The 15,350-nt window shown below is 44.0% G+C and overlaps 1 protein-coding gene across 3 annotated transcripts in view; it reads right to left on the bottom strand.

The window, feature by feature from the left end:
* Nucleotides 1-15,350, bottom strand: part of LOC115201684 (brain-specific angiogenesis inhibitor 1-associated protein 2) — a 140,111-nt gene that overhangs the window by 43,196 nt on the left and 81,565 nt on the right. For all 3 annotated transcript variants that reach the window (XM_029765506.1, XM_029765505.1, XM_029765507.1), the window contains 3 exons: nt 9,109-9,170; nt 6,158-6,229; nt 2,199-2,336 (listed from right to left, as the gene is read on the bottom strand). In XM_029765506.1, the coding sequence (XP_029621366.1) occupies nt 2,199-2,336; nt 6,158-6,229; nt 9,109-9,170 (272 nt within the window). The remainder of the gene's footprint in view (nt 1-2,198; nt 2,337-6,157; nt 6,230-9,108; nt 9,171-15,350) is intronic.

Raw genomic sequence — 15,350 nt, 5'->3', positions numbered from 1 at the left:
AACATTTTTAAAAAACGACATCTTCACCCAAAGAGTATCTTAAATACCCCCCCCCTTCCCAATCCGTTTCACTCTCACCTCTTTTCCACCTTTACTACCCCTGACTCTGCTCTTTGAGGAAAAAGTGTACTTTCTATGCCTTGTGATATGTGGTTGTCCCACCTAGCTTTAAAGACAAATGTACTCACTGTAAGTGGCTCTAGATAAGAGTGTCTGCTAAATGACTCACATGTAAAATGGAATGTAAAAAGGACAGACCACCAAACCATAGCGGCCCATGGGAGTCCAGTGGTTTTTAGGGGGAGTGTGGTCTTGTAGAGACGCTGTGGCTTAAAGCACCACGTATCCATTTCCAAAATGACTCCTGTTCTAGGTCTGGTACCCAGCACAGCAACAACAAGGAAACAGTCATTACCTACCTTCCCTCCTGCTGCGTTATGATTAGCCTGGAGGCCCATCATTGAGCATCTCAATGTCAATAGCACCAGTTCCAAAATGTCTCCATGCCTCAGTGCTTCCCTGTAGACTGGCCTGGTCTATTGCTGAAATTGTTTATTTTCTATTGGTTTAAATAGAAACCTTTGTGCAACAGAGGACCTGTAGGTTGCTCTGATGGCTTTTGCATTCCGCCAGGAAATTGCATTCCACACACACACACACACAATATTTAACTAAGAGGACTGAGTAGTGGCAGGCAGTGCTCTCATCTCATACTGAAGCTTCAGAATCATAATACAGCTTCACAACGTCACAACACATCAGCCTCCACACACCTGCACTTCCACTGTACTGCGTTGTATAACCAACTCAATCCACCCACCACGTGTCATGGTGTTACCCACTAAGAGGCAGAGGGGCACGGCAACCTGTAAGGGCTCATACACACCTTCTCTGTAACAGCTACCATGGGGGAGGCATGTATGCCTCTGCAGGACACAATTAGCTGGCCTACATAACACTTCACATCAAATAAACAAACGTTATGCAATGTAGTTGAGGAAGTGGTCAAAGATCAGAATAAAGAGAGAGTAACCATGGTGATTCAAAGCATTTTGACAAGCTTGAAAAATGCAGTGGAGAAAAATCAGCAAGACGAATGACTCCCTTATTTCAGTGGACAGGACTTTTATAGGATCTACCCATGCCTGCCCCAACAATCTAACCATATCTCCTTGAGTGAGTGGATTGAATCTCTGAAGCAGTAATTCAAGGTGACATTCAGTTTATTTCTCCCCATCTCTGTCTCCCTCCGAGCTTGGCTCTTGGCTGTCCGAGGCAAGGCGAGACCCACAGTACCCGGGCCCACCCCTCCAGCCAGCAAGAGCACATCACCACCAGTACCAGAGCTAAGGATGACCCATCTCTCAGAACCTGGTATCTGGGAGCTAGTGAGAGATGGGATGGGTCCCTATTCCCTTGATGATGCGGTTACAGTACCAGTCAAATATTTGGACACACCTACTCATTCCAGGGTTTTACGCATTGACAGACCTTCATGTCTTAAAGTAATGATGGACAGGCACACCTGTTAATTGTAATGCATTCCAGGTGATTACCTCATGAAGCTGGTTGAGAGAATGCCAAGGGTACAAAGCTGTCATCAAGGCAAAGGGTGACTACTTTGAAGAATCTCAAATATAAAATATATTTTGATTTGTTTAACCCTTTTTTTGGTTACTACATGTTTCCATATGTGTTATTTCATAGTTGTGACGTCTTGACTACTATTCTACAATGTAGAAAATAGTAAAAATATAGAAAAACCCTTGAATGAGTAGGTGTGTCCAAACTTTTGACTGGTACTGTATATATAGGTGACTTGGCTATCATCTGCAAGGTTAAAGGTTACGGAGTTCTTGTCGTTAGTTTTAGACAACTTCTTCTGCTTCAGTTAAAAGGGACCATAAGAGACTTGCTCAGCCTAAATCTCCTCTTGGATTTGATAGGCTATCCATCTCCGACACCTGCTGGGCTGTGGCCAATGGGATGATACAGTATTTATCCGGCTCTGTAGTCAAACGTCTCACCAGCCACCTTTCCCTTCGGTTAACTTTTGACCCACCAGCTGGCATCGTCCATAGGCTGACTAGGGACTCAGTCTGTCTGTTTCGTTCACAGTAGCAAGCTAACCGAAACCTGAGGCTCTTTGGAAGCACACACACACACCTTCTCTCCCCCCCCCCCCTCCGATCTCTCACCTGCATCTCCTTGTCGCCGTACTTGGAGGGGTTCTTGCTGCCCTGGCTCTTCCTGCGGAGTTTCTTCAGTTCTGCCTGACACTTCTCCAGACTCTCTCCTTTACTCTTGTGCTCCATCTGGTACTTCTTCAGAGCCGCCTGTAGGTGGGAGTATAGAGTCAGTTTTAACACTGCTATACAGTCATTGGCTTCCCTAGACTAGTGTTCTACCACTATGGTTAGGTGTTGAGTCCCATTTCAAACCACCTTCTATTCGCTGATTGATGCAATGTGGCATAATGCAGGGGAATGAGTTAGTCTGGCATCATAGGGACTTGGCTGATCTCTTCCCCCCCACCCACCCCCACACAGTCTGTCCCCAGTGGCTATAGGACTCATTGTGTTCCAAACCACTGCCTTTGTGTTTCACTCATTCACCTCTGCCAAGAGTTAACGCAATCCTGTGGCCTGGCCTGTCTGCCAGTCTGCCTGCCCTCCACATAACAATGTTTCCAATATTTTATTTCTGTCTGATGGAAAAACCTAGCTGAGCATGGCTAATTACTTTTGTCAATGCTGAAATAACCGAGTCAAGCAGAGAGAGAATGAGCGAGCGAGCGAGCGAGCGAGAGAGAGAGAAAGGGACAAAAGGGGGGGTGGGAGAGAGAGAGAGAGAGAGAGAGAGAGAGAGAGAGAGAGAGAGAGAGAGAAAACAGGGGAACATATGCTTTTCTGACCCGCTGCCAGCCTGCCAAAGTACGGCCTCAAATGAACTGACCAGGTCAATATGAATTTCAAACAGAGGACAGAATTATTTTATTAGTGACTTTTCTTTTGTGAATATCCAACAGTATACTGAGCCTTTATCTAAGCTTCCCAATTCCACTACAAAATCCTCTTCAATAATCTCTAAAAATTGGTTTATCCCTTAAATAAAACTTGAACTTCTTCTTATTAATATTTTCTTAAAAATGTGTCATAATTCATGATTCGGAAAGTAAGAGAAGAAAGTAATTTGTAACTTTATTGCTGAGTGGTTATGATGAAAACCAGTGGGAAATTAAAAGAAGTGCTCAGAAAGCCGTGGAGTTTGTCTCTAGCTGATGATTTGATGATGTGGATCTGTAGGGAGGGCTAGCTAGCCACCGTGGAATACAATTAAAGCACCAGTCTGGATCAACGCTTTCTAAATGCGGCCTTCACATCAGAATACACAACCACTGAATTATATAAAGGCATTATATAAAACTGAACTAAAATTTAATTAACTCTGCGGTAATGTCATATGAAAACAGCTAATATAAAGATAATAAAAAAAATAAGTGTTTGTAAGGGATGTCAACCAACAGTTAGAAGCTCACTAAACACCTCTATGTTCAAGTTCAAAGGGAATAGTAAGTGAAGGTGAGAAGACATCTAAAAGCTGTATTTAGAAGGTGCTAAACAGGTGCTAAACAGGTGTCAAACAGGTGTCAAACAGGTGCTAAACAGGTGCTAAACAGGTGCTAAACAGGTGCTAAACAGGTGCTAAACAGGTGCTCAAACAGGTGCTCAAACAGGTGCTCAAACAGGTGTCAAACAGGTGTCAAACAGGTGCTTAAACAGGTGCCTAAACAGGTGCCTAAACAGGTGCCTAAACAGGTGCTTAAACAGGTGCTTAAACAGGTGCTAAACAGGTGCTTAAACAGGTGCTTAAACAGGTGCTTAAACAGGTGCTTAAACAGGTGCTAAACAGGTGCTAAACAGGTGCTCAAACAGGTGCTCAAACAGGTGCTCAAACAGGTGTCAAACAGGTGTCAAACAGGTGCTTAAACAGGTGCCTAAACAGGTGCCTAAACAGGTGCCTAAACAGGTGCCTAAACAGGTGCTTAAACAGGTGCTTAAACAGGTGCTTAAACAGGTGCTTAAACAGGTGCTTAAACAGGTGCTTAAACAGGTGCCAAACAGGTGCCAAACAGGTGCCAAACAGGTGCCAAACAGGTGCCAAACAGGTGCCAAACAGGTGCCAAACAGGTGCCAAACAGGTGCCAAACAGGTGCCAAACAGGTGCCAAACAGGTGCCAAACAGGTGCCAAACAGGTGCCAAACAGGTGCCAAACTGGTGCCAAACAGGTGCCAAACAGGTGCCAAACAGGTGCCAAACAGGTGCCAAACAGGTGCCAAACAGGTGCCAAACAGGTGCCAAACAGGTGCCAAACAGGTGCCAAACAGGTGCCAAACAGGTGCCAAACAGGTGCCAAACAGGTGTCAAACAGGTGTCAAACAGGTGTCAAACAGGTGTCAAACAGGTGCTAAACAGGTGCTAAACAGGTGCTAAACAGGTGCTAAACAGGTGTCAAACAGGTGCTTAAACAGGTGCTTAAACAGGTGCTTAAACAGGTGCTTAAACAGGTGCTTAAACAGGTGCTTAAACAGGTGCTAAAAAGGTGCTAAACAGGTGCTAAACAGGTGCTTAAACAGGTGCTTAAACAGGTGCTAAAAAGGTGCTAAACAGGTGCTAAACAGGTGCTAAACAGGTGCTAAACAGGTGCCAAACAGGTGCCAAACAGGTGCCAAACAGGTGCCAAACAGGTGCCAAACTGGTGCCAAACAGGTGCCAAACAGGTGCCAAACTGGTGCCAAACTGGTGCCAAACTGGTGCCAAACTGGTGCCAAACTGGTGCCAAACTGGTGCCAAACTGGTGCCAAACTGGTGCCAAACTGGTGCCAAACTGGTGCCAAACTGGTGCCAAACTGGTGCCAAACTGGTGCCAAACTGGTGCCAAACTGGTGCCAAACAGGTGCCAAACAGGTGCCAAACAGGTGCCAAACAGGTGCCAAACAGGTGCCAAACAGGTGCCAAACAGGTGTCAAACAGGTGTCAAACAGGTGTCAAACAGGTGTCAAACAGGTGTCAAACAGGTGTCAAACAGGTGTCAAACAGGTGTCAAACAGGTGCCAAACAGGTGCCAAACAGGTGCCAAACAGGTGCCAAAACAGGTGCCAAACAGGTGCCAAAACAGGTGCCAAAACAGGTGCCTAAACAGGTGCTCAAACAGGTGCTCAAACAGGTGCTCAAACAGGTGCTTAAACAGGTGCTTAAACAGGTGCTCAAACAGGTGCTCAAACAGGTGGTCAAACAGGTGTCAAACAGGTGTCAAACAGGTGCTTAAACAGGTGCTTAAACAGGTGCTTAAACAGGTGCTAAACAGGTGCTTAAACAGGTGCTTAAACAGGTGCTTAAACAGGTGCTTAAACAGGTGCTTAAACAGGTGCTAAACAGGTGCTAAACAGGTGCTAAACAGGTGCTAAACAGGTGCTAAACAGGTGCTAAACAGGTGCTTAAACAGGTACTAAACAGGTGTCAAACAGGTGTTAAACAGGTGGGAGAGTGACTGATGTGAATGAAATGGAGACAACAATGAATGATGGTTCTCTAGGACATCATTTCCAACTCCAGTAAATCCAACTGTACACATTTTTTAAGATGCAATATGCAGAAATCACGCCGCCATTTCCTGGTTGCTAAAATTCTAATAGTTTGCCTAATTTCAGTTTGTGACAAAACAAGTGCAGAGAATCATTGTACCATCTAAACCACTGCGAAATATCTTTTAATTAACCAAATATCGAGCTTTTTTTCAGCTGTTTGAAGTTGGTGTACAAAACCAACAGTAAAAGACGCAAAAAATGAAACTTAAGTGCGGGAAGCATAGAAATCGCACAGATAGAACAAATCTACTGCTTCTTAGACTTGCTTTCAATTAGAATGACAAATCTATAACTCACATTTCTATGCGAATTTGATCAGGTCGTCCACCGCCCCCAAAAAAGTTACATATTGCAGCTTTTAAATACTTGATTCAACTTCAACTATTCATCAAGCCCTAAATGAGGTATCTATGTTTGTCTCGGACAACAACAAAACGGTGTGCTATTGGGGGGGGGGGCTTGTACACTGGAGGACTGGAGTTGGGAACCACTGGTCTCAGGACACTCACATTCAGGTAGCGTGCATCCAGCTCCACCTTCTTCTCCAGCTCGGTTAGAAGCTCATTGTGGAACGACTTCAGCTAGGAGGACAGAGAGGACCACAAAGAGTTAATGATCACATAAGATATACCCACACGTCATAACAACAGGCAGGAATACAACCTGCCTCAGGTTGTACTTTCTCAAACTGCCAAACCAGACTTGTTTGCTTCAAACAAAAACACCCTACTATGTTGGCTGCTGTCAGTGTTGTGGTGTCAACATGACTTGAGGAGCCAAGATTGTCTTGATATCGGACCTGACCCAAAGGACCAGGGACAGTTGTATAGTACCAGTATGTGAATTATGTCTAACTTCATGCCAGTGTTGAGATTGTGTGTGTGTGTGTGTGTGTGTAAGGAAGTGCATGTTCACAATTGACTTTTGCATGTATGGAGACAAAGGGCAGTCCCACACCAGGCAGTACTGAATTGTTACAAAACAAACAACTAAATCAATGGTAAAACATCCCAAATGAACACACGCTAAGACAGTAGCTTCAGATCACCGAGGGAGTCCTCGCACACTGGCTCTGACGCATAAAAAAAACAAGGCAGGCCCCTACAGTCTGCCTTGGAGTGCACTACTTTTGACCAGAGCATATGGGCCCTGGTAGTAGTACACTTCATAGGGAATAGGGTGCCATCTGGGACTAAAGCAGTATCAAAGTCGTTAGGTTTTGTTTTCTTCCCTTATCGTCCTAGTCAGTAGCGCCAAGTCTCAGGCAGTAATATTTTCTTAACTTCTATCAGTTGGCTGTGTGCTGAAAGAGCAGGAACTGGTGAGATGTGAGAGTATATACAAACAATAGTTAAAAGGCCAGTATTTGATTGTTTGTGTGTGTGTGTACAGTAGCGCTCTGTTCTATGTTGTTCTGACATAAGCTCTGGATGTCATTTCCTGTTCCTCTGAACTAAACAATGAAATGAGCTTTATGCGACATCTTTTTGAGTGCGGCCCCGTCACACCTTTTGTTCCTCTGGACAGAACGATCAGAGGCGGTAGTGTGTGAGACAGGTGCTTCGGAGGAGGTTGTGGGTAGTCCTCACTGACCGTAGATCAAATGACACTGAATACAAGCCTTTCACAGTCTCTACATTTTTCAGGCATCGATTGGGTGAGAAATGAAGCAGCTTCATCATCATCCTCCTTATCTATGGAGTGATTTCAGTATCAACAAATTATATTTGAATTCCATAGGATATTGAATTTAGTAATTAAATTCATAAAATGAATTTGTATTTCATGGTTTGAAACTACATCGAATTTATATTGCATTCAGACTCATTGATGTGGGGCTATTCAAATATATTCTTATGGGGGACAAAGCCTTTTTTTGTGACAGTCCCTTCTAATGTGTCCACGGGCAGTGTGGTCAGCATGTAACTGGTCCTGTAACATGGACAGTGTGGTCAGCATGTAACTGGTCCTGTAACATGGACAGTGTGGTCAGCATGTAACTGGTCCTGCAACATGGACAGTGTGGTCAGCATGTAACTGGTTCTGTAACATGGGCAGTGTGGTCAGCATGTAACTGGTCCTGTAACATGGACAGTGTGGTCAGCATGTAACTGGTCCTGTAACATGGACAGTGTGGTCAGCATGTAACTGGTCCTGTAACATGGGCAGTGTGGTCAGCATGTAACTGGTCCTGTAACATGGGCAGTGTGGTCAGCATGTAACTGGTCCTGTAACATGGGCAGTGTGGTCAGCATGTAACTGGTCCTGTAACATGGGCAGTGTGGTCAGCATGTAACTGGTCCTGTAACATGGGCAGTGTGGTCAGCATGTAACTGGTCCTGTAACATGGGCAGTGTGGTCAGCATGTAACTGGTCCTGTAACATGGGCAGTGTGGTCAGCATGTAACTGGTCCTGTAACATGGACAGTGTGGTCAGCATGTAACTGGTCCTGTAACATGGACAGTGTGGTCAGCATGTAACTGGTCCTGTAACATGGACAGTGTGGTCAGCATGTAACTGGTCCTGTAACATGGACAGTGTGGTCAGCATGTAACTGGTCCTGTAACATGGACAGTGTGGTCAGCATGTAACTGGTCCTGTAACATGGGCAGTGTGGTCAGCATGTAACTGGTCTTGTAACATGGACAGTGTGGTCAGCATGTAACTGGTCCTGTAACATGGACAGTGTGGTCAGCATGTAACTGGTCCTGTAACATGGACAGTGTGGTCAGCATGTAACTGGTCCTGTAACATGGACAGTGTGGTCAGCATGTAACTGGTCCTGTAACATGGACAGTGTGGTCAGCATGTAACTGGTCCTGTAACATGGACAGTGTGGTCAGCATGTAACTGGTCCTGTAACATGGACAGTGTGGTCAGCATGTAACTGGTCCTGCGCGGCCTGTGATCATCATAGAGGGGATCAGAAGGCACGTCCATGTTCCAGAGAGTCTTGCCTTTCAGGAATGGGCTTATAATAGCTTATAGCCAAACCAGTTCAAACGGTAGTGCCAAATTCACAGGAAGAAAATAAATTCAACATGCCATTTTGGCTTCAGCAACTGCCAGTAGCTTGGGTTTACCAGAGAGAGCGTTTGATTCTATCTGTTCTCCTCTACCTCTCCTGGCTGGAAAAGTACCAGGATGTCATCTCTGGTTTTGAGTCTGAATTTAGAGAACTACATTTAAACTGAATTTGAATGCATCTGAAAAGTTGAATATGTGAAACTTTGATAAACAGACAATGAATGCAATATCTACATATTTAATTCAAATATTCAATCAAACTGAAATAATTTGAAATGCAATAATAATAATAATAATAATAATAATAATAATAATACAAGTTCAATTTATGAATTCAATGATTACATTTGTGCATTACAAATTCTAAATTATAACATTCTAATTCAATATCCAAATACAAATTCCTCATCCTCATCATCCAGTTCTCCTCACCATATCTTCAAGCTGCATCTGGATCTGCCTGTGGACCTCAGCCATCTGAAACAGTACGTCCCCTAAAGAGAAGACAGACCGGGAAAGAAAAATGGGAAGAAAGACAGAGAGAATTATATTAAATCTTCCAAGGTGTCGCTGAAAGCTACATCAACGTGCAAACAAGACCATGCAGCCAAACAAAAACACACGGAAGACTGGTGGAGGGAGGGAGACAAGGATGAATAATGAACAGGATGGAACGTTAGTCAAGTCACGAGCAAAACGGAATTGAAAAAACACTGAAAAGGAATAGAACAAGAACACAACAGAAACAGAGAATGTAAATCAAAGTATCAATGATAATATTAGCTTCATATTAATAGTATTGAGAACATACAAATACTCCATATGAGATATAAACAAATAAAAATTTGTTCCACACAGGAATTTGTCAATCTTTATACTAAGAGAGAAAGCGAGTGCTTTGCACTAAATAAAACACAGAAATACTCCAAACAAAAAGCAGAACCGAGAGAAAAGCCTAAAACAAAAAGAGAAGAGAAGAGAGAGTAAAGGGTGATTCATGCAGCCAGGGAGATTAAATGCGTTCGTTTTAAGATACCTACATGCTGCCTCTTCTGAATATGCAATGCATTGTAAAAAAGGAACAAAAATATATAGTTTGAGCGACGAACGGATAGAAAAAGACCTGGAGAGACAGAGACAGATCAAACTACCCCAGAGACGAGACCCGTTTTCAAATAGGTCCCCAGATATAGGAATGAGACACACGATGGGTTACCCACCACACACACACACACACACACACACCGATTGTGTTCAATCAAATATTGACTTTGCAGACATTCACAAGGTGATGATTTATTGGAATGAATTGACTATCCATTTGTAATATCTACGGCCATCCTACTCGCTGTGTGTAGTACGCTGCCCTAAGCCATTCTATTATTTATGTGGTCACTCAGTCTTTCACAGGTCAGTAACTGTGATTATGAAACAAGTGGGGAAGGAAAGGAGGTGAGGGTAGAACCAAGGGGATAGGTTGATACTTCCTATAGAACAAAGGAGAACATTCTAGAAGGGTCTTTCTTTAATGACATCACAGCATAAAAGAGGCTTATCAGGAAGTGGTAAGGTCATCAAGCTGACTAAGTGAAAAGGGGATGTAGGAGAAGGGAAGGATGGGAACCTTCCAACAAGTCTTGGACCGGATTCAGGTGTTAAAATCCACAAAAACAGCATGTAATGCAAAAGTGTTAAAAGTACACACAAGATGGTAGGACATTATTTGGGAAGCAATTACATTGTTAGCTGCACAGTACACACACTTAATCTTTAACCAACCAACCAGCCACACACAGACGGGGACACACACACACACACAGACGCATAGCCGGTACAGTACAATCCCCCTAACAAAAGGACAGTGAAAGGCATACAGAGGCCTCCCTCCCCTCATCCCATCCAGAATGCCTATGAAAGCCAGGGTAGGAACATAGCAGTGGTTATTCCACTGCCTGAGGCGGGACACAGCGAGGTAGATAAATATGTCGGCGTCAGCTTCCAACCACTCAGTCTGGTTTTGGCTGGTTTCCAAAGCACTCTCCATCTCATCAATCGATGAAGAACCTCTGGCCTCGCTGTCGAAGGGAAAATGACAATGTATCTCAATATGTCTCCACTGAATCGACACGTTTACTGAACTCAATCAGTGAGCAACATAGCACAACATTTTTCCATATTGGACAAGCACGAATACACACACACACACCACTCCCCCACCCTCCCTCTACCCTGTATAATAGCACCATTTATAGGTCTGGTTCCATGCCAAGGAGGACAGTGCTGATTCATCACACTGAGACCACCAGAGGATCACAATGTCAACCCACCACCCTCCCTCCTACAACTTCCTCCATCCATCAACCACCTTCCTCCTCCTCCACCCTCCACCATGCTAATACCACTGTCCATCCATCAACCACCTTCCTCCTCCTCCTCCCTCCACTCCCACCATGCTAATACCACTGTCCATCCATCAACCACCTTCCTCCTCCTCCAACCCCACCATGCTAATACCACTGTCCATCCATCAACCACCTTCCTCCTCCTCCTCCCACCATGCTAATACCACTGTCCATCCATCAACAACCTTCTTCCTCCTCCTCCCACCATGCTAACACCCCTGTCCATCCATCAACCACCTTCCTCCTCCTCCCTCCACTCCCACCATGCTAATACCACTGTCCATCCATCAACCACCTTCCTCCTCCTCCTCCTCCTCCTCCCTCCACTCCCACCATGCTAATACCACTGTCCATCCATCAACAACCTTCCTCCTCCTCCCTCCACCCCCACCATGCTAATACCACTGTCCATCCATCAACAACCTTCCTCCTCCTCCTCCTCCCACCATGCTAATACCACTGTCCATCCATCAACCACCTTCCTCCTCCTCCTCCTCCCTCCACTCCCACCATGCTAATACCACTGTCCATCCATCAACCACCTTCCTCCTCCTCCTCCTCCTCCTCCCTCCACTCCCACCATGCTAATACCACTGTCCATCCATCAACAACCTTCCTCCTCCTCCCTCCACCCCCACCATGCTAATACCACTGTCCATCCATCAACAACCTTCCTCCTCCTCCTCCTCCCACCATGCTAATACCACTGTCCATCCATCAACCACCTTCCTCCTCCTCCTCCTCCTCCTCCCTCCATGCTAACACCACTCTCCATCATGGGATAAAATACAGTGACATGATGAACTAGATTAGTGGGCGGGAACAAAATGAAGGGGAGGTAGGATATACCAGCACCATGCTTTGAACAATGTGACTACATCACATGGAGATTACTGTGTGTGTTCAAGCAGATGCACATCATAGCTGTGGGAAGTAGCGGTGTTGCTGCACACCCTGATAAATCAGAATGTTTTTTAATTCATATATATTTTTATTTTAAAAAATTCACAAAAGTAGTGCCCTGGGCCTTTACAAGTATTAGCAGACCGATTATAGACGCATGGGCAAAAACATTTTTTTTTTTGTAGCTTGGGCGAAAACATATTTTCAGCATCTCCACTTTGACAAAAAAGTTATGGACAAAAATACAAAAACATCCACATCTAATTAAATATTTTTCTTGATCAAATAACAGAAAATATTACCATCCTTACAAAACCACTTCATGTAAATGTATTGTACACAGGCCGGTCATCTAGGTTTGTACCTGTAAACCTTCCATCACCATGAAGAAAACAATGACCAATCCAGTAATTGAATACATTTCAGCCATCAAGCGGTTTGTGATGCTGTGGCTCATTTGGTAGAGGAAGACGCTTGCAACGCTAGGGTTGTGGGTTTGATTCCCACGGGTGACCGGTATGAAAAATGTACTCACTCACTACTGTAAGTTGCTTTGGATAAGTGTGTCTACTAACATGGGAAAAGGAATGAATAGACCATTTCAATTTTTCATAGAAATAAGTTGCATTTGCTAAATATTTCAAGAAAACGGGAAAACATATCAAGCAAGTATTTTTATATTCCACAAGTATTATCACATTAACTGTTTTGTAGAGATAATTAACAGACTGAAGATACAAATGCTGGTCAACACTCAAATACACTCTTCTTCATAAAAGCAGTGCATTGGGCCTTTACTAGTCCTGTATTAACAGACCGATAGACGTTTTCAGCACGGGAATTTCTTTCTCTGCACCCCCCAGCAAAAAATAAATAAATCACAGCACCCCGAAACTACTTCCCGCAGCTATGTGCCTGTGTTTGTCTAATCTAATGCTACTCCATCCTGACATCTGAAATATTGGTCTGCCTGTTTCTCTCTCCTGTCCCAGCAGGGTACCTAAGCTTCTTAACCATAATCAGCCCAGATAACAACATCTGAAGCTTAGAGAGACTAAAGCGTATTGTTTTGTGGTCTTAGTGGGGCCCCATCTTAAAAAAAATAGACAATTAATTAACACGATTAATGCCCCCAGCTGCTTCGTCTTGTCCACTCAGGGCCTGTGGTCCCAAATGGCATCCTATTTCCTATATAATGCACTACTTTTGACCAGGGCCATCCAAGACCTCTACACTGAGTGTACAAAACATTAAGAACACCTTCCTAATATTGCATTGTACCCCCTCTCCTTTTACCGTCAGAATAGCCTCAGTTCGTAGGGGGATGGACTCTACAAGGTGTCAAAAGCATTGCACAGGGATTCTGTCCCATGTTGACTCCAATACTTCCCACAGTTGTGTCAAGTTGGCTGGATGTCTTTTGGGTGGTGGAACATTCTTGATACACACAGGAAACTGTTGAGCATGAAAAGAACTGCAACGCTGCTGAGTTTGACACAAACAGGTGCGTCTGGCACCTATTACCATACCCCGTTCAAAAGGCACTTCAAATCTTTTGTCTTTCCCATTCACCCTCTGAATGGCACACATACACAATCTAGCTCTCAATTGTCTATTTAACCTGTCTCCTCCCCTTCATCTACACTGACTGAAGTGGATTTAACACTTCAAAAATCAGTGATCATAGTTTTCACCTGGAATGACCCGGTCAGTCTATGTCATGGAAAGAGCAGGTGTTCTTAATGCTTTGTAGACTCAGTGTATACCAGGTGGTGTCAAAGGAAGGGAAATCATTAAAGACTCCAGCCACCAAAGACAGATGTTCTCTCTGTTTCCGCACAGCAAGCGGTACCGGTGCATCAAGTCTGACGCCAACAGGGTCCTGAAACGCGTCTATCCCCAAAACCATATGACTGCTAAATATCTAACTATAATGAACAAAAATATAAACCCAACATGTAAAGTATTGGTCCCATGTTTCATTAACTGTAATAAAAGATCCAAGAAATGTCCCATACGCACAAAAAAAGCTTATTTCTCTCAAATGTTTTGCACAAATGTGTTTACATCCCTGTTAGTGAGGATTTCTCCTTTGACAAGATAATCCATGTACCTGACAGGTGTGGCATATCAAGAAGCTGATTAAACAGCATGATCATTACACAGGTGCACCTTGTGCTGGGTACAATAAAAGGCCACTAAAATGTGCAGTTGTGTCACACAACACAATTCAACAGATGTCTCAAGTTGAGGGAGCGTGCAATTGGCATGCTGACTGCAGGAACGTCCCCCAGAGCTGTTGCCAGAGAATTTAATGTTAATTTGTCATAAGCTGCCTCCAACGTCGTTTTAGAGCAGACGAAGTGTAACCACGCCAGCCCGGGACCTCCACATCCGGCTTCTTCACCTGCGGGATCGTCTGAGACCAGCCACCCAGACAGCTGATGAAACTGAGGAGTATTTCTGTCTGTATTCTGATTGACTGGGTCTGGCTACCCAGTGGGTGAGCTTGGCTCCCAAGTGGGTGGGCCTATGCCCTCCCAGGCTGCACCCCTGCCCAGTCATGTGAAATCCATAGATTAGGGCCTAATAAATTAATTTCAATTGACTGGTTTCCTTATATGAACTGTAAATTAGTAAAATATTTGAAATTGTTGCATGTCCCTTTTATATTTGTGTTCCGTTTAAATGGTCCGTGTAGCCATTTTGTTAGCTATCTGAGTTGAACCTTGTATTTACATTTTTACACTGTCTCTATGCACACTCACAGGGCCACACACACACACACACACTCACAGGGCCACACACACACACACACACACACACACACACACACACACACACACACACACACACACACACACACACACACACACACATCCTGATGCCTAGTCACCTTACCTCTATACATATTCCCCCATCACACCAGTATCCCTGCACATTGTAGATACGGTATAGGAATTGACCCTGTATAAAGTATGGGACTGAACTGACCCTGTATATAGTATGGTATTGAACTGACCCTGTATATAGTATGGTATTGAACTGACCCTGTATATAGTATGGTATTGAACTGACCCTGTATATAGTATGGTATTAACTGACCCTGTATATAGTATGGTACTGGAACTGACCATGTATATAGTATGGTACTGGAACTGACCCTGTATATAGTATGGTATTATCTGACCCTGTATATAGTATGGTATTGAACTGACCCTGTATATAGTATGGTATTGAACTGACCCTGTATATAGTATGGTATTAACTGACCCTGTATATAGTATGGTATTGAACTGACCCTGTATATAGTATGGTATTGAACTGACCCTGTATATAGTATGGTATTGAACTGACCCTGTATATAGT

The sequence above is a fragment of the Salmo trutta genome, chromosome 10, assembly GCF_901001165.1.
Source record: "Salmo trutta chromosome 10, fSalTru1.1, whole genome shotgun sequence".
In the NCBI taxonomy this organism is placed as follows: domain Eukaryota; kingdom Metazoa; phylum Chordata; class Actinopteri; order Salmoniformes; family Salmonidae; genus Salmo; species Salmo trutta.
Note: the sequence above shows the minus strand (reverse complement) of the source record. Positions and strands in the feature narration are given on the sequence as shown.